The 21,130-nt window shown below is 39.2% G+C and overlaps 1 protein-coding gene across 7 annotated transcripts in view; it reads left to right on the top strand.

The window, feature by feature from the left end:
• Window positions 1–20,520, top strand: part of BIRC6 (baculoviral IAP repeat containing 6) — a 173,177-nt gene extending 152,657 nt beyond the window's left edge. For all 7 annotated transcript variants that reach the window (XM_062629558.1, XM_062629559.1, XM_062629554.1 and 4 more), the window contains 8 exons: window positions 3,379–3,524; window positions 4,344–4,454; window positions 5,645–5,862; window positions 6,463–6,624; window positions 8,168–8,245; window positions 13,318–13,506; window positions 17,270–17,404; window positions 18,420–20,520. In XM_062629558.1, coding sequence (XP_062485542.1) covers window positions 3,379–3,524; window positions 4,344–4,454; window positions 5,645–5,862; window positions 6,463–6,624; window positions 8,168–8,245; window positions 13,318–13,506; window positions 17,270–17,404; window positions 18,420–18,596 — 1,216 coding nt within the window. In that variant the 3' untranslated portion in view covers window positions 18,597–20,520. The remainder of the gene's footprint in view (window positions 1–3,378; window positions 3,525–4,343; window positions 4,455–5,644; window positions 5,863–6,462; window positions 6,625–8,167; window positions 8,246–13,317; window positions 13,507–17,269; window positions 17,405–18,419) is intronic.
• The last annotated feature ends 610 nt before the right edge of the window (window positions 20,521–21,130 follow it).

Below are 21,130 nucleotides of genomic sequence, written 5' to 3' on the forward strand. Positions count from 1 at the left end.
AGGTTGGAAGACAATGAGGGAAGACAAAAATGGAGGTCATCATTAATAGAAGTCTTGCAAGTTCTGGCAATACCAGGTGGGGGTTTCCCCAAAAGAGAGGGTAAAAAAAAAAATCTCTTTCCCCTAACCATTAGAATAGACAAGCCTGAGTAGTGTGAGGAAACTAGACGTTGATAAGGCAGTATGTCTGATTTGGAGGGTTTGTGGGGCTAGCTTGTTCTTCCCGAGAAACTGGCTGAAATCCCTCATTAGGTAGAATCAAGGTCAAATACAAGACCTTGGCTGGAGGTTTTTTTGTGTCCAAGGCAGAATCTTGCACTTCAATTCCTAAACTGCTTTTACGCAGCTCTGGCCCGACTCAGAAGTTAGGTGGCTTGGTAATGTAGACCATCACGCAAGCTCCAGATAACTGCAGGTGAGAGGGTAGAGCGGTTCTGCCAACACTTGATTGTAAAAGTTACTGAGGAGAGGGCCATGCTGGCTGTGTTGCTCATGGTAGCAGTGGACAGAATTGTTGTATTGTGGTGAAGGAGACATAAAGAAAACACATTCTCTTCTGATATTTCAGAAGCGTTGAAGCGTTAACTTAGGTTCTGGACCGCAAGGAGAGGGAGAGGGTTATAGGTACTGAGAGTTTGCATTTGAGTAGATGTCTCCTTCTCCTACAGTTTCAGATAGACACGTTCCCCTTCTGTTTAGGTAGTTGGCTGTCAGGAACTCAGTGTATCTGTAGGAGGTTTTAAGCATGTGATTAAGCATTTTGTCTAATGAGGCCAGACTTTAATTTTTTTGATTCTAAGACCAAGTAGAAGGAAAAAACCCGAGTAGTCTAAATTGTAAAACCACGTGGAAGATGAACCACTACAAGATAACAGTCTTGAAAATAAATTTGTAAGAATTAATTTCACTTTCAGTATCTTCACCAGTCGCATTGTTATTGCTTTTCACACATCTTTCTCTTGGATAAGTCCACTGACATTTCATTTTAGCCAAAATGTCTCCAAGGGTTTTGTAGCAAATAGCTTAAGGATTCTACATCAGCAGCAAGCTGTTCTAAATTTGTGCACTGTTCTTGGGATTGGTGGCTGCTACCATGTCTGCGATCATTGTGACAGATTATCATTGAGGTTTAGTGGGCTTAAATATGCATTTCTGAACCTGGTTAATAGGTGATTTAAAAAATAGTGGCCTAGATTTTTCACAAGGGAAAAGGCAGTGATAGGATTTTTGAAAGTATGAGCGGGAGAGGCAGCTGCTGCTGCTTTGTCTTAAATGGTTCCTCAAATGCCGAACAACCCTATTTGGCTCTGAGGCTTTCCTCCTGACTTTTAAGCATCTGAAAGCTCAGTATTGCTTCAAGTTAACAGCAGGCTGACATCCTTTTGGCTTAGCCTGGAACAGGAAAAATGTGCCATGCTGCAGTAATGGATTCCTTTATTAATGCACTCTAGGGATATTCTTGTATGATTAGGTACCGTGCAAAGGCTTTCAGTGTTACTGTAATCACTTCTACTGAATAGTTTAGAGGCTCATTCTTTATGCATGATTTCAGTCTAGATTAAAATACAGAAAGGACATAGTATGTGGTAGCTGCTGAAATATGTTTGGGACATCAAAGCATTAAATTACTGTGTTTTCTTGGGTAGCTAGGTGTCATGGGTTCAGCAGTAGCAGTCATTTTTCCCCTTCTTGGTAGCTGGTGTAGTGCAATGTTTTGACTTTCGGCTCAGGAACAGAGCTGATAACAGGGATGTTTTGGTTTGGTCAAGGACTTTGTGAGCCTCATGCTCTGCCAGGGAGGAGGGGAAGCCGGGAGGAAGCAGAGACAGGACACCTGACCCAAACTGACCAAAGAGGTATTCCATACCACAGCACGTCATGCCCAGGATGTAACTGGGAGTTAGCCGGGGCTGGGAGACTGGAGGGTTGGAGGAGGTATCGGTCGGTGCTTGGTCGGGCTGGGGGGGCGAGTTATCGGTCGGCTGGTGGTGAGATGATGTATTCTCTTCCCTTGTTATTTCCTTTATCATTATTATCATTGGTGGTAGCAGTAGTGATTTGTGTTATACCTTAGTTACTAAACTGTTCTTATCTCAACCCGTGGGAGTTGCATTCTTTTTGATTCTCCTCTCTGTCCCTCCGGGAGCAGGGGGAGGGCAAGAAAGGGGGGAAGTGAGCGAACGAATTACCTGACTGGGTTTAAACCACGACACTAGCTTTCCGGTTTGCTTCTAAGCATGGTAGTGTAATACTATAAGCACCAGTGTTGCTTGGCTGTTGCACTTGCTTGGGTCTTAAAATGAATGAGTACTGTTAAAATAAAAAGAAATACAGAAATTGCAGTCATTTGGGGACTGTTAGCACTAAAATCTCCTAAGTTTTGCAGGAATACCAATGTAAACGTGATAGCTCTTAAAACGTAGAAGCTTTTAAACATCACACATAGGTCACTGTCATGAATCCCATGTCTTTGTTTCAACAGTTGAATATACAGGATAGTAAAGACTGGGTTGTCACAATCTAAATATTTACATGTATCTTAAATTACAAGGCAACTACCTTCTGTCAAACCCTGGTGTTAGTAGATACTGTATTTTCAAATTATTTCATTATAAAAAAATTAAGATGTTTAAATTGACATGTTGATTTCCAATATGTTCATTGTAAACGTTTAATGTAGCTGCCTTCTATATTTGAAGACTTTCAAAATTATATTACATTAAACTGATTACTGAAGTAAAATGTCTTAACTTCTATAGTGCAGGAGAGAACTGCAGAGAGACAAACTTCGTGTTGGCCCCACTCTCTCGTGATGCTTGGGTTGTAGGTCAGATATGCTATGAATTTTTACTAGAGCTTTCCTAGTGATTTTCCATTAGTGTATTTTAGGTATTTGGCGTATTGTGTAGTAGGAAAGATTACTTCGTTAGCTGTTTAGGATGTGACTTTGCACGAGGATCTGCATGGGTGGATGAAAGGCACATTTGTGACATGATCACTGGTACATTGATTTTGTAAGCTTTTCCAGCACTTACTGAAAATGTTCAAAGATAAGGTCAGCATTCAGCGTAACAATCAACGATACTAAACGGCTGAAGCAGAAACTAGTCTCACTGCCTTCGTGTTCATATTTTTACTCTTCATGTCAGACATACTTTTGTTTGTCAAACCAAAACTGTGTGTTAGTGTTGTCACAGCTGATTGCTACATTCAGTGATTAACCTGGAGGTCCACAGAGACATTCCATTTCAGAAGACTTGTTTTAAACTTGGTCCTTTAAGCTTTGGTATTTTTCCCTGTTGACAGATACGCTGAGTACTAACGAGTGGTTGAAAAAGCTTTCTTTCATGCTACATCCTATATCTTTGTTCAAAACAGGTCTAAAAAAGACAAAGCTAAAGCAGGAGTAAAACCAGATACTTCTGATCAAGAACCAGAGGGGTTGACACTTTTGGTACCAGACATCCAGAAGACTGCGGAGATAGTTTATGCTGCTACCACCAGTTTGCGCCAAGCAAACCAAGGTAAAATAGAAATACTTTTCTAAATACTGTATAGTGTTGTTTGTAATATGTTCAGTAACAGATAACTTACAATTAGCTATAAACCAAGAAAAAATACTTTCCTCCTGCCCCCAGCTACGTTTTCAAAGGTGACTGGAACCTTGTAGTGGTCTTAAATGTTTTTATCATGAAACAGAATAATGCCAGTAAGTTAGAGTACATCTCATGACTTACAGGTTTTTTTCTTGGCAGAAGACAACCTACATGACCTTTGATAGTAAAGCCTTTGCTGTTAAAACTACGTCTTACGAATTAGATTAGCTCTTAACTAGATGAACACAGAACAAAAATCTAAATCGTGGATTGAACCTGCAGATGTTCGAAGGACCATCTGGTTGTCTAGTAAAGAAAACTGAAGATTAAGTAGCTTCATCAGGGGAGTGGATTTTAAAAAGGTGTGCATAATCAGCTCCTGATTTTGGCAGAGCATCAGGAATACCTGTATGAATGTCCCTCCACACAAGCGTATGTCACGCTTTGAATTTTAAATGAAATAAAAATAGAGGAAACAATAAGACTGTTCATAGCAGCAGCAGTCATGAATTATTTCTGAACTGAAATTATTACCTTAATTTACTTGGAGATGTTCAGGTAATGAAATACAGGGTCTTGAGCAAGGCAGGTTTTGTGTCTTGTTAAGTGATCCCCAGATTTGAGACTTGTGTGCAAACGATGTAGCCGTAAAATGTCATTTCAAGTTAAATACTCCCCACATGCTTGTTGTACTTGTCTCAGAATAACATGGTTAACTACAAATAATCGTCACATTTTATATAACAGAAAAGAAGATGGCTGAATACTCCAAAAAGGCTGCTGTGAAACCCAAGCCTTTGTCTGTTTTACGGTCTCTTGAAGAAAAGTATGTGGCTGTCATGAAAAAACTCCAATTTGGTAGGTTGAGAAGTGGGATATTTGTGTTTTACAAAGCAGATGCTGAAGAAATAAGTAATCTGTTGGATGGAGCCCCTGATTATTTTTAAAAGTTACCAACTTTTTTACACATGTGACCACTGATACTTTAGACATATGGAAAATTACATAGGTCTACGCTTTCAGGTTACCAACTAATGCACTCTTTGAGCTAATAAATGTTTTAAGCACACACTAGATTAATTCAAGGGACCAGATGAATTCAGTGATGGTGTTCATGTTTTCATTGCAGTAATGATTTGAGCGCCCTTCGGTCCTCAAATTAGTAGTGCTTTTTAAAGCTCCTGTCTGACTATGTATAAATCTGTATGTTTGTTACTGTAGCTGTTATTTTTTAAATGGAATAGAATTCAGATCATAATGTGTTTTCTAAAATGAAGCCTTCATTGAGTCCTTTCATGGAGTGCAGTATGTTGCATTTGGGAAGTATGATGGGATTCGGTGCTTAATTTAGCCATAAAGGAAAAATGGTCAGAAAGAATTCCTAAAGAGCAAATAGTATCTCATCCTAAAAGAGCTATAAAATTACTGCAAAAACGTGTTCCATTAGTATTTTTTGAGTTGCAGAGAAATACGATTTGCAGTCTTTATTTTTTTTTGCTGTTGTATTTGCATGGGATTTTCCTCACAAATGCCTGTGGAGTGTATCCCAAGAGCAGGGGGTAGGGAAGTTTGCAACGGCAGCTTTTCACCCTGGCAGCCGTGCTGCAGATTTTGTGTAACAAGTGATTAAAGAAAACCAGCTTCACTCCAATATTTTATGACTCTTTATTGCAACCACCACAGAAGTAAATACCTCAGGCATGCTGCTTCACACCGATTCCTTTATTAGCATGATTATGTATTCATAAGTATCATTATATTCCTGGTCTGGCATTGTTGGTAGCTTTCCAAGTCAGAAATGGTGTACATTTGATAAGTTGCATATGAAAGCTCATAAATTTTCTGCAGAAATTAATTTGACCCAAGACTGTTAATGCTTTATTTTGCGATCACTGGTAACTCACAAAATACAGAGTTGGGTTTTCTTTTTGCGGTAGTATAATGCAAATTAAAGTTTTGTGATTTTAATACTCAGAATCTTTGTCCAAGACTAATCCGTTATTAACTTCACTGCTTCCCTGAGGCATTAACGTTTTCTTCTCTTCTAGATACATTTGAAATGGTTTCTGAAGATGATGACGGAAAATTGGTCTTCAAAATAAATTACCACTACATGTCTCAGGTAAAAAATGCGAGTGACGCCAACAGTGCTGCCAGAGCCCGACGTCTTGCTCAAGAAGCTGTGACTCTTTCAACCTCACTGCCTCTCTCTTCTTCATCCAGCGTTTTTGTACGCTGTGATGAGGAGCGGCTTGACATAATGAAGGTAAAGAAGGAAAGCTATTTTTATTTCCCTCTTTAAGCTTGGCTTGTAAATGTTTAAGAAGGTGCCTTACATCTTAAGGAAAATCAGAAGTCTTTCAGGTGTACTTTATTTCTGTCCAAACTTTAACATAAGTAGTAGGATTTAGAATCTGATTCCGATTTCTCAAGAGTCTGGCAGGGACAGCAAGAGTCCCTCTATCCAGGAGTGCCCTGGTAGCCAGTGAAACATCACAACAAGGTTCATTTTTCTTCTGCTGTTCTTAAGGGAAGAGTTTAATTTTGTTACTCCATTATGGTCCAAGTGTTTCTTTGCATACAAGCATTTATGTCAATTAAAAGTAGTAGGTGTGGAGAAATACATGGAATATCTCTGGACCTGAAGTTTAACTTATTAATAGCATGCAGTAGAGGGTAGATTTTTAGCTCCTCCTGGTTTGCAGAGGGCTTCACTTAGGCAAAGTATCAAAATGAACAGACAGCCTGTGTATGATTATGATATCTAACGGTATTTTCTGATAAGTAGCATGTTTAAAAATCTCAACCGTGAGACTAATACATAAAGGGTCTTTTAAAAAGCTGTTGTCCTTTTTTACAATGGTAGGTTCTTATTACTGGTCCTGCAGACACCCCTTATGCAAATGGTTGCTTTGAATTTGATGTATATTTTCCACAAGACTATCCTAATTCTCCTCCACTTGTGAATCTGGAAACAACTGGAGGCCACAGCGTGAGATTTAATCCAAACCTCTACAATGATGGCAAGGTAGGTCAACTTTGTACTTGTATATAGATCTAACAGGGAAGTGAAATTTTCTTCCTTTTGCAGTAAAAATATCATCTGCTGCTAGCACACTGGAGGAAGCTGTTTGGATAAAAGCTAGGCTTTAGATTGAAATGTGGAGTGATTTAACAACTTCAAACAGGAATGATCCCCTTTCCTGAATTGTCTTGGGAAATTTTTAGAGCCTTTATGAGCTGGATTGGACCAAAAAGCGAGTAATTTTGACCTAGAAAAAATGTTCTTTTCCACCTTCTTTGCTAAATTAAGCAGGAATCTGTTTGGCTGGCTGAAATAACCTTTCCACGGTCAACGTATGCTTCATAGCAGCTGCAGCTGAATGTGTTTGCCAAGTGCCTTGTCTCTTTTTCTACATAAAAGTGATTTTTCTTGAGGGAAGGTAAAGACTTCCCTTAAGCTCAGTATCTTTTAAAAGAGAAAATATAACTCTGAAATAGGGACTTAATGATGATTTTCTTAGAAAAATAGTAAAGCTTTTGGAAGCAACATTAAAAGTTAAAACAAACAAGCTTTCCTCCTTTCTTTTCTCCATCTCCTTGGTATGTTGTGGCTCATACTAAAGGCTTCAAACAGCTAGCAGAAAGTCAAGTGCATATCAGGGAGATGCAACTTCTATTTATATTGAAAGTCAGCACACATGAAATTGTCTACAGAGCAGTAGAGATGGCTCCATGTGCGTCTTCACTGAAGCATAGACCCACAAAATAGCTTTGGCTGCAGCACTCTGGCACTTCGTCAGCCTTTTCTGTGTATAAACATTTAATCCATAGGCTAGCATTTTTCCCTTATTCCGCTGTCGTTCCTGGGTTCCCCATGCGCCCTGTTTCACAAACTATAATACCCCTTTCCAGCACTAGACACAGGGTTTTCTCCTAACATGGACACAGAATGAAATTTGTGTTGTAGACTTTATCTCATTTTTTTCTGTGCCTAGCATTAAGCATTGAGTCTTGGCAAATACTTGCCTCTAAACTTCTGTAGTTTTTGTCTTTTTGTGTTCCCTGTCTTTGATTGTTGCACTTTGTGATAAGGCTCAGGAACTCCACAGACTTCCCTAAGGTCCAGATCAGTCATAAAGTTAAGAAATATCTTCGGTTTCTTGATAGTCTGTGTGACAGAAACCACCTTTCACACGCTACACAGAATGATTGTCTTTAAAAAGCACAGTAACTGTTAGAGCAGTATTTAAAGAGGAAAGTGAAGAATCAGATAGTACTGATGATTCATTTATTTTTGGAGCCACTAAAATCCATATGCTTTCCATGAAGAAAAGTAATCTACCCTGCCTTGCTTATTTATTAACATGCAGTTCTTGCTTATCCACATTATTTCTATCTGCTTTCATGTCAAATTAGTTTCATAAGAAACAAATCTGTCTTTTAGCATGCACTTTTACAAATGCTTATAAAAAACAAAATTTAAACATAATGGTAACAGTCTGTTCTGCCAAAGCAGAACAATTTTATCGTAATGTTTATCTGTGGTATTAATGATGTCACCTTTTTAGGTGTGTTTAAGTATACTTAACACATGGCATGGGAGGCCAGAAGAGAAATGGAATCCCCAAACATCAAGTTTTTTGCAGGTGAGCATTTCTTCTTCCTCTTCAGTAGACGTTATGTAGGAGTAGCAAGGGGTCCATCGGTCCTAAGGGTTCTTTTTGTATTGCTTTTAAATCAGAATTTTCTTCCACAAGTAAGCATAAGGAAGGCACTGCCTGGACTCTCCTTGGATGATTTCAAGTACTTTAATTAAAATAAAGTCAAAAAATAACAAACAAGCCAGACTGGCAGATGGCATCGCATCCTAGAACTCTCTGTCACAAGCTTTTTATGGTGAGGACAAAGTAGGCTTCATGTTGTGAGAGATGAGAAAGTGAGGTATCCTAGTTTAAAATGTAAATGTACTCCTCTGAAGTCTACAAGCGAGTTGAATGGAGGAATAGGAGGAATAAAGCTGAGGAGAGTTGAAGTGTAGGTATATTGTGTTCAGTAACAATTACTGTTAAATTAGACCAGAATTCATTAGGACATGTGATCCTTCCAATTTTCAGCTTTATGTCATAGAGATGCGCAGACTATAAGCGCAAACATTAAATGTAAGTAAAACTTGCAGTGGCTTCTTTCCTGTGGCACCTTATGGATTTATTCCTTCCTTGGAGTAATTATTACATAGCACAAGATACATTGTCTGTTCCAATCCTGAAAGACTGCACAGTTTATGTTTCTGCATAGTAGAATTACAGCCCTGGGCTTCAGCATAACAGGTTTCAGCTTGTTCAGGAAATGGCCTTGGACAGCTGCTTGATCAATATCCTAGAAGTTCAGGAATAGTTTCCTCCAAGGTGCAGAAGTCAAGCAAGAGTGGCAGAAGGCCAGCATCGGTAAACAAGGAACTCCTGCCTAAGCAAAACTGCCAAAGGGAAGCATACAAATAGTGGAAGGAGTGGATGGGCTACTTGTGAGAAAAAGAGACATTGGCCAAGCATTCAGAAGAGAAATTAGGAAGACCAAAGGTCACCTGGTGTTGAAAATGGGAAAGGGTATAAAGAGGAACAAGAAGGGCTTGCCCTTCTTGTAAGTATGTTGGCAGCAAAAGAACACATCTTCCTTAGGCTTTCCTGCAGCTCAGTGGGGGAGGGAACCTACTGACAAGACATCCAAAAGGCAGAGCTCATCTCTGCCTCTCATTTTAGGGGTAAGGTTTGCTTCTCATGTGCCTGAGCCCTCCCTAGGAAGGTTTGTGAGAATGAGGAGCTACCCACTGCAGAGGAAATGGTATTCAAGCTGATCAAACCCACGTACTCATGTAACCAAGTCTCATGCACCAGGGATGCTGACAGAGCCAGCCAATGTCACTGCAAAGCCACTAACTTATCTTTGAAAGGTCAGAACAATCAAGGGCAAATCCTGCTTGTCAAACCTCACACCCAGTTTCAAGATGGACAAAGAGTATCTGGGGAGCTGTGGTCCTTGGGAAGATTATGGAGCATATCATCCTGGAAGCTATTTTCAAGTACATGAAAGACAAGGAAGTGACTGAGAACAGCTGTGTGTATTTCCTCGCAGCAAACAGCACTTAACCTGCTGCCCTTCTACAGCAGCATGACTGGCTTTTTTCAGAGGAAGAGCAGTGAATGTAGCTTGCCTTGACTTCAGCAAGACCTCTGGTGCAGTCTCTTTTACTACCTTTGTAGCCAAGATGGTGAGACGTGTATTATAAGTGAGTGGAAAAGTGCTGTGGACCAGTGGCAAAGAGATCTTACTGCTGTCTTCAGCACCTAAATGGGGAAGGTGCAGAGAGGATAAAGGCAGGCATCTCTTAAAGATGCTGAGAAAGTTGGGGCTGTTCAGCCTGGAGAAGAGCCTGTGTGGAGACCTCATAGCAGCCTTCCAGTATCTGAAGGGGGGCCTATAGGGATGCTGGGGAGGGACTCTTCATTAGGGACTGTAGTGATAGGACAAGGGGTAACGGGTTAAAACTTAAACAGGGGAAGTTTAGGTTGGATATAAGGAGGAAGTTCTTTAGTGTGAGGGTGGTGAGGCACTGGAGTGGGTTGCCCAGGGAGGTTGTGAATGCTCCATCCTTGGTGGTGTTCAAGGCCGGGTTGGACAGAGCCTTGGGTGGCATGGTTTAGTGTGAGGTGTCCCTGCCCATGGCAGGGGGGTTGGAACTAGATGATCTTAAGGTCCTTTCCAACCCTAACTATTCTCTGATTCTTTGCAGAGCACTTGGACAAGTGCCACTAGGCACAAGATGGGACATGGGGGATTTGGATGAAAGACTAGGAAATACTCTTTCACTAGAAATGTGACCAAACACTGTGACAGGTGTTTAAGAGAGATTGTGGGATTTCCATCCTTGGAGATATTCATGTTCCCTCTCCCTTCAAGGGACAGTTATGATTTGGAGATCTAAGTTGCAGTTCCTTACATGGTGTAACTCTCCAAAGATAGAACTTCTTAAGAGATGAACTGAAATTTTGGACTATAACTATAAAATCAATGTAGAAAATGCAAGTATTACTAAGTCTTATTTTCACTAGATTCCTTTTTCTTAGATTGGAATGTTAGATTTGATTGTAAGAAATCTTGTGCAACATTTAAGTTTCAAATTTTAAAGTTTTTTAGGGTTTCATTTTAAAAATAGTAAGAAAGTTGTTGGAAAAGCCCCCCCTCCCCACACTGGGAAAAACACTATAGCTATTAAATGGAAACCAGCCGCAGGACTAAATAAATTGCTTGGAAAGAATTAAGCACTGCATGTGTCTTCTGCCTCAGAGATTAAACTATTGTTAGACCACCCAAAATACTTCAGAAATTAACTTTTATAACCCAATGAAACTGGAAGATCAGTTTAGTTTCTCATTCATTACAATTACAATTCAACGTAATAACTTGTTATTAAGGCCAAGAAAGTACAGTGCTGTATAATGTCAGATTTCTCTACCATAGCTATATATATCCAGGTATATATCTGACATGTAAAATGTAAAAAAGCAAAACCCAGCTACTTCCAGATACATGTAAACGCCACAGATCACCAGAACTCCTTTGGTACCTGAAGCCTTGAACATGAGTTACTCTACCTTGGCTTAGCACACTTACAACACTAAAAAAGGCAGAACATTAATATAAGTGGCTGTTTCCTTTCTGGAACCTGATTTGCAAGGCACATTCTGTGTATTTTAATGCATTTACCTGTATTTTAATTTTTAAGTGTAACAAAAAATAGCCATGGCTGCTTGTAGTTGAACACATGGCAGACACAGGAGACGGTGTGATGGTGCACGCAATACCATGTAACAGCACCTAGCTGGAGCACCTGCTGGAGAAACATTAAACCTTGTTCAGTTTTCCTTCTCAGCCCAACTGGGGAATGCCAGTCCATGTTTCCCACTGCACAGCCATGTGCCCTATCCATCAGGATAGACTTGGCTGCCCTAGATTGCTCTTCTGTCCTATACTTAAAGCACACCAACTGCACAGTTATAAACTGAAAGTGTCATGGCACCAGAAGGGATGAGGGTGTGTTTCTGTGAGTTGATGGTGGGACTGAGATTAACCCAGGCCACTCAACTGATTCTTGGGCTATTGCTTTGATCTGAGGCACCTGTTTGGCATCATGTCTGTGAGTGAGCACACATGGCAGAGAGGGTGGGAAGCTGGAACACTTTTGTGCTGGCTTTGCTACAAGAAAAACTCTGAGAGAATGGCACACTTAAAGACAGCGCACAGCTACCTGGCTGAAAGAACCCGTGTCTTGAATTGTTACTGGCACAGCGTCTATCTGATGTAAGCTCCACGTTCCAAGAAAAAGGACTGTTGTCTCCCATATCCAGATTCACCAGCTGGACTGCTGTATGAGGGAACGGCTTCAAACTTTAAATTGTTTCTAAGCTGGGACGAGAGCAAGTTCCAGGAACAGCTGCCCTGACATTTTTAATCCACTGAAGTGGATGTCTTGGAGCCAAATACGCCAGGTGCTGGAAACACCATTCTTAGGGGTGTAACCTGTCATCAGGCTTTCAGTATTCGAGGACATCCAAATATTCAAGTCACCATTTGTTTTCTTTAAAATTCTTTACAATTCTGGAACGAGGTTTGTGCCACAGAGTTGCAATCTCTAAAATTCTTGCTGGACTTGGTCTGAAGTACGTAAGAAAAACCTGTCCTTCATTTAACAGAAATAAAAAAAGGCAAACAAACAAAAACCAAATTAAACCAACCAGAAACCCAAAACCCACAAACCCCTTCAGCTGTGTCCTTCTACTCTGTGACATTTTTGCAGTAACATAATTTTGATTAAATACAGCAACAAGTTGACGGGGACAAACATTCTAATCCTGGAAAAATTAGCTAGCCATCAAAGCATTAATATGCGCTACTTACACATTTGGGTTCCTAAGTACCCTATGTCTCTATTTATTTCTTTGTTTTAGATTAGGGCTATTACTGTTAAATGCCTTGTATGTATATAAGCATCTATTCCCTCATGTACTTGCTAATAAAATTGAAATGGATAAAACTGTCATTTCCTTCTCATCGAATAGTTGATGGAGTATTGAAAAATTGTTTTTATCTATCTTTAGAGAAATACTGCGGTTTTGTTTAGTGGCATGTGACACAGTGTTGTATGTAAAATCTGAAACTAAAGGGCTAAAAACACAGATAAAACAATTGGATGCATTTGAAAGAAGAAATGGGAGAGCATGTAATACCAAGATTCATTTCAGTGGTTTACTTTCACTTCCCTTGTTCCCTTTCCATCTGGTTCAGCATTAGAAGAATTAGTAAGCTCAGCTACAGGAAAAGAACTGTTGACTGAGAACAAATACAACAAATACACTTTCTTTCACGGAAGGCTGCAATTAGATGTGTTCCTCTAAGCATTTACTTATATGTTTGTTATTTTTTCAATTGTATTTGTCATTTTCTCAGCACTTGAGCTAAATACGCTGTAATAGGACTTAATGTTTATGTATAGTAATGGTTTCAGTTTGAAAGCATGGATGTTCCCCACTTGCGCGTAGCCTGTATTACAAATGAAAGTACTTTGCCATAGAAGTGGTTTTGCACACAGGGTGAGGATAACTGTGTATATTTGTAAAAAAAACTGGGTAGCACAGTTTTAATATTTATTTTCTTCTCTTAACAGGTGTTAGTGTCTGTCCAATCCCTAATACTGGTAGCAGAACCATATTTTAATGAACCAGGTTATGAACGATCCAGAGGTACTCCGAGTGGTACCCAGAGCTCCAGAGAATACGATGGAAATATACGACAGGCAACAGTCAAGTGGGCAATGCTTGAACAAATCAGAAACCCATCGCCATGTTTTAAGGAGGTAGGTTTTGTGAAACGCAGTAAGTATTTATCTTGTTGGAGCATTAAGAATAATGCAAATATTTGGAAACATCATGCACAAAGTGTCCCTTTTAGCCTCCTCTTATGTACTGGGGCAACTGAGTGGAGATGGAAGTGAATAAGGATGCACCTGACTTCAGAGATTCTTCTCTGGGAAAGGGGAGCGTGCATAAACTGGGGATGATCTGTAAGGAGGGTTGGTGCGCAGTTTGATCAAATGTGGTTCATACAGCTTGCCTCATTCTTAATGTCAGGTGGTTCCTTTTACAATTCACATGAAAACTGTTGATGAGCCCTACAAATGGGCACTTGGTGTCTGTTAGTCTGCACAGCTGACAGGAAGTATTTTTTCAAAAACACATGAATTTGAAGCAAGTATCAGGAAACACTTGGGATACACCAAAACAATGCAGATTGGTAAAATACCTTCAAATGCATTCCACCCTGCACAAAGCATCTGTGCTATACTAGAAATCTCTGCCTTTGGAAACAACTGTCTGGATGCTGATAAAAGCAGTAAGTCCATGCATGCGCACTGTCTTAAAAAGAATTACTGAAAGAAATGAAATTGCTTTATTTGTTAGCATTTCTGAAACTAGACTACCACACTGTAGCACATTAGAATAATTTACTTGTTAGGGATTTCTCAGTGTCCCTAGCCCAACTCCTTTCTCAAAGCTCATCAATTAGATCTCGAGGTCTTGAACATATATGGCAAAGGATCCAAGAGAAAAAGAGCTGAAGATATGCTGAGTGAGAGAATCTGTATGAACAGTAATGCAGAATGACCGGTCAAATATAGAATCATCTCACAGTACTACCAGCAAATACTTAAGAGAAAAATACATTTTACTCTGAACTACTACAACTGTTGCCATTTGTAGTGCGTGGAACCATCTTGTAGTATCACCTGTGCTTTCAGTTGGCTGCATACCAAAATGTAGAAAAAGCATAATTATTTTAGGTTTATTCATATTGCTAAGTGTGGGACCTGAGTGAGAAGGGTATTCTCCCATCCCTTCCCTGCTGTTCATAAAAACATCCTTTGGAATGCAAAACTCTGTTGCAATTATAATTACTGTCTCTTGTGGAATAGGAAACCATAGACCCTTCACCTGCATTACAGGAGTTAAATATTTTATCCACATGCAGGTGGAAAGGAGAAGGATGGGCAGTGTATGCTGGTATCTTGAATTAATGAAGAAAAAGTGGCAGTTGTTCTAAATTATCTCTTAAATGTTTTACTCAAGAAGTTGAAGACCATAATGAAGATAATATTGTGACACATAATCAAATAACCTCTCTCATAGGTCCTTTTCTTCTAGCTAAATGTAAAAGATTCCACTTTTGAAAAAGTTCTCAAATTACAGTAAGCTTAAACTAATTGAAGATATCAGAAGGCAGTGGGCTCCCCAGCAGTAACGCTCCATCTTTCTTTTCACACACAGAGAAATGAAGGATAAGGAATATTACAGTGTTTGGTAAATTAATCCCACTTTGCTGTTACTGCAGTTTTCTTCAAAAGAGTCTCAGCGATACCATGCTTACTCTGCAGCTTAGCTTTTTGACTACTGGTGCACAAAAGGCAGCTTGTAAGCTGACATCTTGTCCCCTCTTCAGGATGGTAATCAACTGTCTCCAGGTGCTGGTGTTTCAGGGGAAAGCCATTGGTTCCCTGAGAACAGACTTAAGCACAGCATGAAAGGCAGATGTTGAAAACAGTACCACTACTAGCTTTGTAAGTGTGGTGCGTAGCTAGGACTGAGCTGAGTTAAGCCACAGACCCATGTAAATGAAAAGCAGCATTTAGAGGTAGACAGCAGTTTGCACAGGTACCTTCATAGATTCATAGAATGGTTAGGGATGGAAAGGACCTTAAAGATCATCTTAGCCATTTGAAACTCCTTTCTGTTACGTGTGAACAGCCAAGAGTTTTGCTGCATGGAAGAGATAACTGCAGTTTTCCTTGTTTCCCAAGATAGTTTTCTGTTTTTCCCTTTGTTGAGGTTTTTTGGGCAGTAAAGGGAAATATTCAAGATTCTGACAAATTTTAAGCTATGACAGCCTGCTTCTGTAAGAAGTTTGAGGCTAAGATAGCTTGCTTTTTGTGCTAAAGCCACAATCATACCAGCTCCCTTGCTACTTCTCTGAATACACACTCCCTATTATTATGCAAAATGGCATGTATCTTCCTTTACATATCCAGAAATGGAACCTATGCACTGTTTTCTATGCAATAGATGAATTTTGGAAGAAGGCTAGATTCCATCTGCAGCCCCAGCCAGATGAAAATGCATCTCTTGTGTAGATTGTCTGAGCACTTCCCTAAGACACTAGCCTGCTGTTACCTGCTGACCTCTGGGGTTTTTGCATAGTTGTTTTGGGAACCTTAATGATGATGATCAGACATGAATGCAAAGGTGTCCTGAAAAGTGAGGTCTAAGAAAGAGCATACATCCTTCAGCTCCTTAGATCTTTTGTCTTCACAAATCTGAGCTGCCTTCCCTTCAGTGGCTTAAACTGCCTTCCCTTCAGTGGTTTAAACTGACAGACTCACTAGATCTACACTGTTGCTCTTCAGGAGTGTTTCCAAGCTCCATTGTGGATATAAGGAATGCATCTGGAACTGAAGTCAATTAATTTTCAATTAATTAAATTAAATTTCATTTTTAATTTTCAATATGCAGTTTTTCTTTAGACAGATAGCTATATTCTCTAACCTCCAGAGGAAAAGATGATTTTGTCAGTTGTGTTGCAGTGTGTATGTATGTGCTCAGTAACATTTCTTTGATTTTACTGTTTCTTTCATCAGGCAAAGTTTTAGAAAACTGTTTAAGGCAAAGCCAACACTAAGACTTTCACAACTTTTTGTCTGAGGGTTGACTGGTTGGATTTGGGGGTTATTTCTTTTTAACTCAAATCTGTACAGAAATAGCAAAATTACTGAGCGACCCAGTACTGGTTCCCACCCAAACCATGGGCGGCTCAGCTGCTATTGCCTGGGAATTCTAGTGTCCCCAGAGGTGCTGCCTCTGCCTAGGGCATGGAATGGAGCAGCTAGTATGATCCTTCTATGTGCAGAAGCACCTTATGTTCCTATGCTTATACTGTGTTATACAGTGTTTCTGCTTACCTGTTGTCTGTTCAGGCAGCAAGTGGTTAGTGACAGGGTTAGACATGGTGCCTATGCTGCTTTAATAAAATAGGACTGAGAGAGCAACGATAAAAGCCTCAATAGTGTATCTGTGTAACATAAATTCAATACATACACAAATAGAAACATCCATACATGGTGCCTGCATAGTAAGATCATCACCGAACTAAAGAACGTCTCTAACGTTCTGCTACTACTTTTTCTTTTCCCTGGTGTGACACTATTGCTGGCTGTCATTTACCCTCCACGCAAGTTAACATTCAGTGAACACTGAAATGGCAGGCTGCACAGAAGTCATAGACTCATACAAGTTGGAAGATCCTCTAAACAAGATCAGCTGAATTCAGACGAGGTTCCTCGGGGCTTTTTCCAGTTGGGTCTCGGAAGCCTCCAAGGACCAGGAATTTCACAATTTATCTGCAGCCTGGTTCAGTGCTGAATTATCCTCACACTGATTTTTTATTATTTTTTTTTCCTCCCTTATATCCAGTTAGACTCATTGTGGGTCTTGCAAATTTTGTATTGTTGAAGTATATGGTTCTTAACAAACAATGCAGGCTGTTCTTTCACTCAGAATGTTTTCTTGCAGGTCATCCACAAACATTTTTACTTGAAAAGAGTGGAGATCATGGCTCAGTGTGAAGAGTGGATAGCAGACATCCAGCAGTACAGCAGTGACAAACGGGTAGGCAGGACTATGTCCCATCATGCTGCAGCTCTGAAGGTGAGATTCGTTTTTGTAATTGTATGTTCTTTAATCCAAAGATGAATGACAAATGGCAATAAAATTGTTCAGCAGCTGAGTTTGCTGATAACACTAACAAAAAACACACCTGTATTTCCTTGTTGTCAAGAGCTTGTGTCGTGCACTTCACTTTCTCAGTAGTTTTTTCTACCAGTTAGATTTTCCTTTGGTCCCTGTCCTGCCTATTTTTCTGTGAATACTTCTGTAAGATACAGAGAGTTTATTTTGTTCTCTCTAAGGGTGGGTGTTGGTTTATGATGAAGTTGTACTATTGTACTACAGCCAACAACAAATAAGCTTTTTGAATACGCAAGCAGTTATTAAACTCTAATCCATTACTTTTAGTTTTATCCTGTGTTAATTTTTACCAACAGTTATAAATGTTTTCTCCTTTCCTAGCCAAGCACTAGCATTTGTGTATATTGTGTCCTACAGACAACACACCTGTATTACTTTGGTTTTCCTTTTCTTTTTCCTTCCCAAGGAGCAAAAAAAAAAACTTTCTGAAGGCTTCTTTTCTCTATTGCCAGACTTGTTTGCTTTCAAAATTCTTGGTCTTCAAAATGAGGTTACAGGTAGTTCCTAGGATCAGAAGACAAATCTATCTCTGTTTCTGTAATAGATCTCATCATCGACTCCTTAGAAAGGTCCATTTTGTCTGTGTGACCTCTGTAGTCTAAGCCAGTTTCTGCTGTGAGCACAGAACACAGATAAGACTAAACTGCAAGACAAGGAGCATAACGTTTATACTGATGCACTTGTCTGCTGCAGCTCTGTTCTTTAATTTGTCCCTAGCAGCACTTGCTGATTATTCTGTCCCTACAAGGACAGTAACAGCCCTTAAACACCAGGGGAAAATTTAGGCAGTCCTTGAAACGGTACATTTACACCTCTTGTACTTACTCCTTTTTTGGTTTTGCTCACGTTGTCCAATGTTGTGAAAAGTGTTGTTTCAACTGTGACCTTCCACACCAACTGCTTTTTGTTTATTCAGCGCCATACAGCTCAGTTGCGGGAAGAACTTCTGAAGCTTCCCTGTCCTGAAGGATTGGATCCAGACGCCGATGACTCCACAGAAAAATGCGGTGCCACAAGCTCAGAAGAGACTATGTTGCACGAACAGGTTAAACCCAGCAGCAGTAAAGATATCCCCACTGATTTCAAGTTATGAGTTGCATTGACATGGACTTTCTAGACACAAAGGCTTTGAAGCACAAGCCAAATATGTCAATATTTGTATGTAAGAAGCTAATTATGTAATAGGTAATGAAATGGAAACTATACTATGCCCTTAAGGATATACAGTTGAATTCAAGATGATCTTTTATTTACCTGTACAAGAGTGTAAACTTTTTTGTGCTTTTATTTTTCAATTGTGAGAACCACTGATTGGTATGTTTAAAAAGTTATGTATACAAGAAATGGATAAATCACTGCTATATAAGGGAAACTACCTTAGGAAAGAATGTTTACTGAATGTTTATTTTTTTTTTTACTTGTAGAGTGAGGGCAGTTGTAACAAAGAATATATATTGGTCATTCTTACAGCTACTATTTAAAGTCAGACAATTTTCACTGAATTTGATAGATTTTACGTTTGGCCATATATTCATGCGCATATTTGATTCTAAAGAAAACCTCCTGTATACTTCAATAAATGTTAAATGGACATGATCCCTCTTTTATGATTTACTGGTACATTTTTTAAATAAACTGCCATAAAATACGTTCTAGCTGAAGACTTGCACTTGTATGACTGAATTCATTGCAGTCAACGTATTTAACTTTATGCTTACTAATTCTAAAATGCAGATGAAATAAATGCACATGGTTTTACCTCATGCCAAAATTTGGACTTGAATTCATCTTTTATTTGGCTATTTTATGCAAACTATCAGTATTCTAAATTTCTTAAGGGCTATTCTGAGACGTCTTTTCTCTGTTGAAATGTCTGATTTTTAGATCATCAACTGTACTCTTTAATTGATGACAGGGGCTAAGGAAGTGCCACACAGGAGAACATTCTGTAGTTCCTACTGTGTAGACTTCTGTCCAGTTTTATACTTGCAACCACAGATCCCTAATTAGAAAGGGAAAGGGATTTGCTTGATTTAATAATCAAGTCTTGCTTTTAACATGACATGCATTACTCTCACTGCTCTTACTTTTTGAGCAGTCCTTAAAAGACTAAAAAGTGATCACTGGTATTACCTCAGACTAATGATCTGTTATATTATAAATACTATAAATCAGGCAAAACTGAAGCTTTTTTGTTTTCTGTTTGTTCTTTGTTTATGAGAGTCATGCTGGAATTTTTTCACTTTTTGTTTTACAATGTATTATTTCTAATCATTAAAAACGACACCAACTGAGGTTGTGTTCTTATGCTGATGGTTAACAGACTTTGATAGTGCTGACCAAAGTACTATTTTTCTGTTACACTGATACGTTGTGTTAATGCAAGGCCTGTCCAGATTGTATGTACCTCTCAAAATCCCAATTTAGGCATTTCTGCCTTATTTTAGGGGATTCTTAATCCGAATGCGAGCCAGGCAGCTCTGTGCCAGAGCTGTTGGTGAATACAGGAAACAAAGAGCTTGTGCCACACAGGCAGTGTTAGAACTTTATCAGTGTTAATACAACACTGCATTTTTCTAGATGGGTATTTACTTACCTGCTATACTGTACAAAATGACTGCGATACTATTGTAAAGGCTCCAAAAGCAAAATTACCCACCAACTTCCAACTATATTTGTTAGTGGTTTCCATTAAAGCTCTTCATTTAGTGATTAAGCTGTCTGCCTAAAGGAGCACAGCCTTTTTATGAAGTCCTGGCACTTGTACCGAACCCAAATGTATCAGACCTGAAGATTCTCCTTAAACATGAAGACTTTTTTATCATTAAAAAAACCATTGAAATAGAAAGTACTTGACTTGCTTTGATTTGACATTAAAAGGGTGGCTAACATGATTGTACCTTTTTCTCTAGCGTGTATTTATGGTATCTAGCAATGCTGATGTGAAGTCACTGCTGCTTAATTAAGCAGATGTAAACAACTGCATGGGATATTAAACTCTCATTTGTATCCACGTAGCAATTATCATTTTTTTGCTAACCTGAGCTGAAATCGTATTGCACCAAGTGAATGCAGAGATTCAATCCTTAATAACTTACCAACTATGTTACGGTCTAGGAAGTAAATCGTGAACTTGGCATGAGATACGAAATACACCTTTTCAGGTTTTTAGATGTAACACACAAGGTAGCTATGTTACTTTGCAGTAAAATCACAGTAAATCCTATGAGGTATGTAGACAACTCAGTATTTTCTTTAATCAGTTCCCCATATCTTTTACCATTTTATCAAACTGAATAGAAACCTGTATAGGTAGATGGTTTCTAACCATCATGTTCAAGTCCTGTGGTTTAACTGTTCTGCTGCTTTTGTAGAAAATGTTTTAAAAATCAACAGATCTTATTTTCAAAAAGCAAGAGGCAGCAACCTGATCATTAGATCATTCTGGAATTTTAGCCTGTGTTTTTGGTCCTGCCTTTGGCCTCAAACTGCTGTGCAGTGTAGGGGGGGATGTTATCAACCATTGGAATTGCTGTAGGCACTCCACCAAAGGAAAAGCATGCCACCTAAGTTGGCAATAGTCTTTCCTTTATGCTAGTAATGATAAGCTTTTCTGACTGAGTATCT

Source organism: Pezoporus occidentalis, unplaced genomic scaffold, assembly GCF_034315485.1.
Source record: "Pezoporus occidentalis ecotype Australia unplaced genomic scaffold, CSIRO_AGI_Poc_V1 ctg34, whole genome shotgun sequence".
Classification (NCBI taxonomy): Eukaryota; Metazoa; Chordata; class Aves; order Psittaciformes; family Psittacidae; genus Pezoporus; species Pezoporus occidentalis.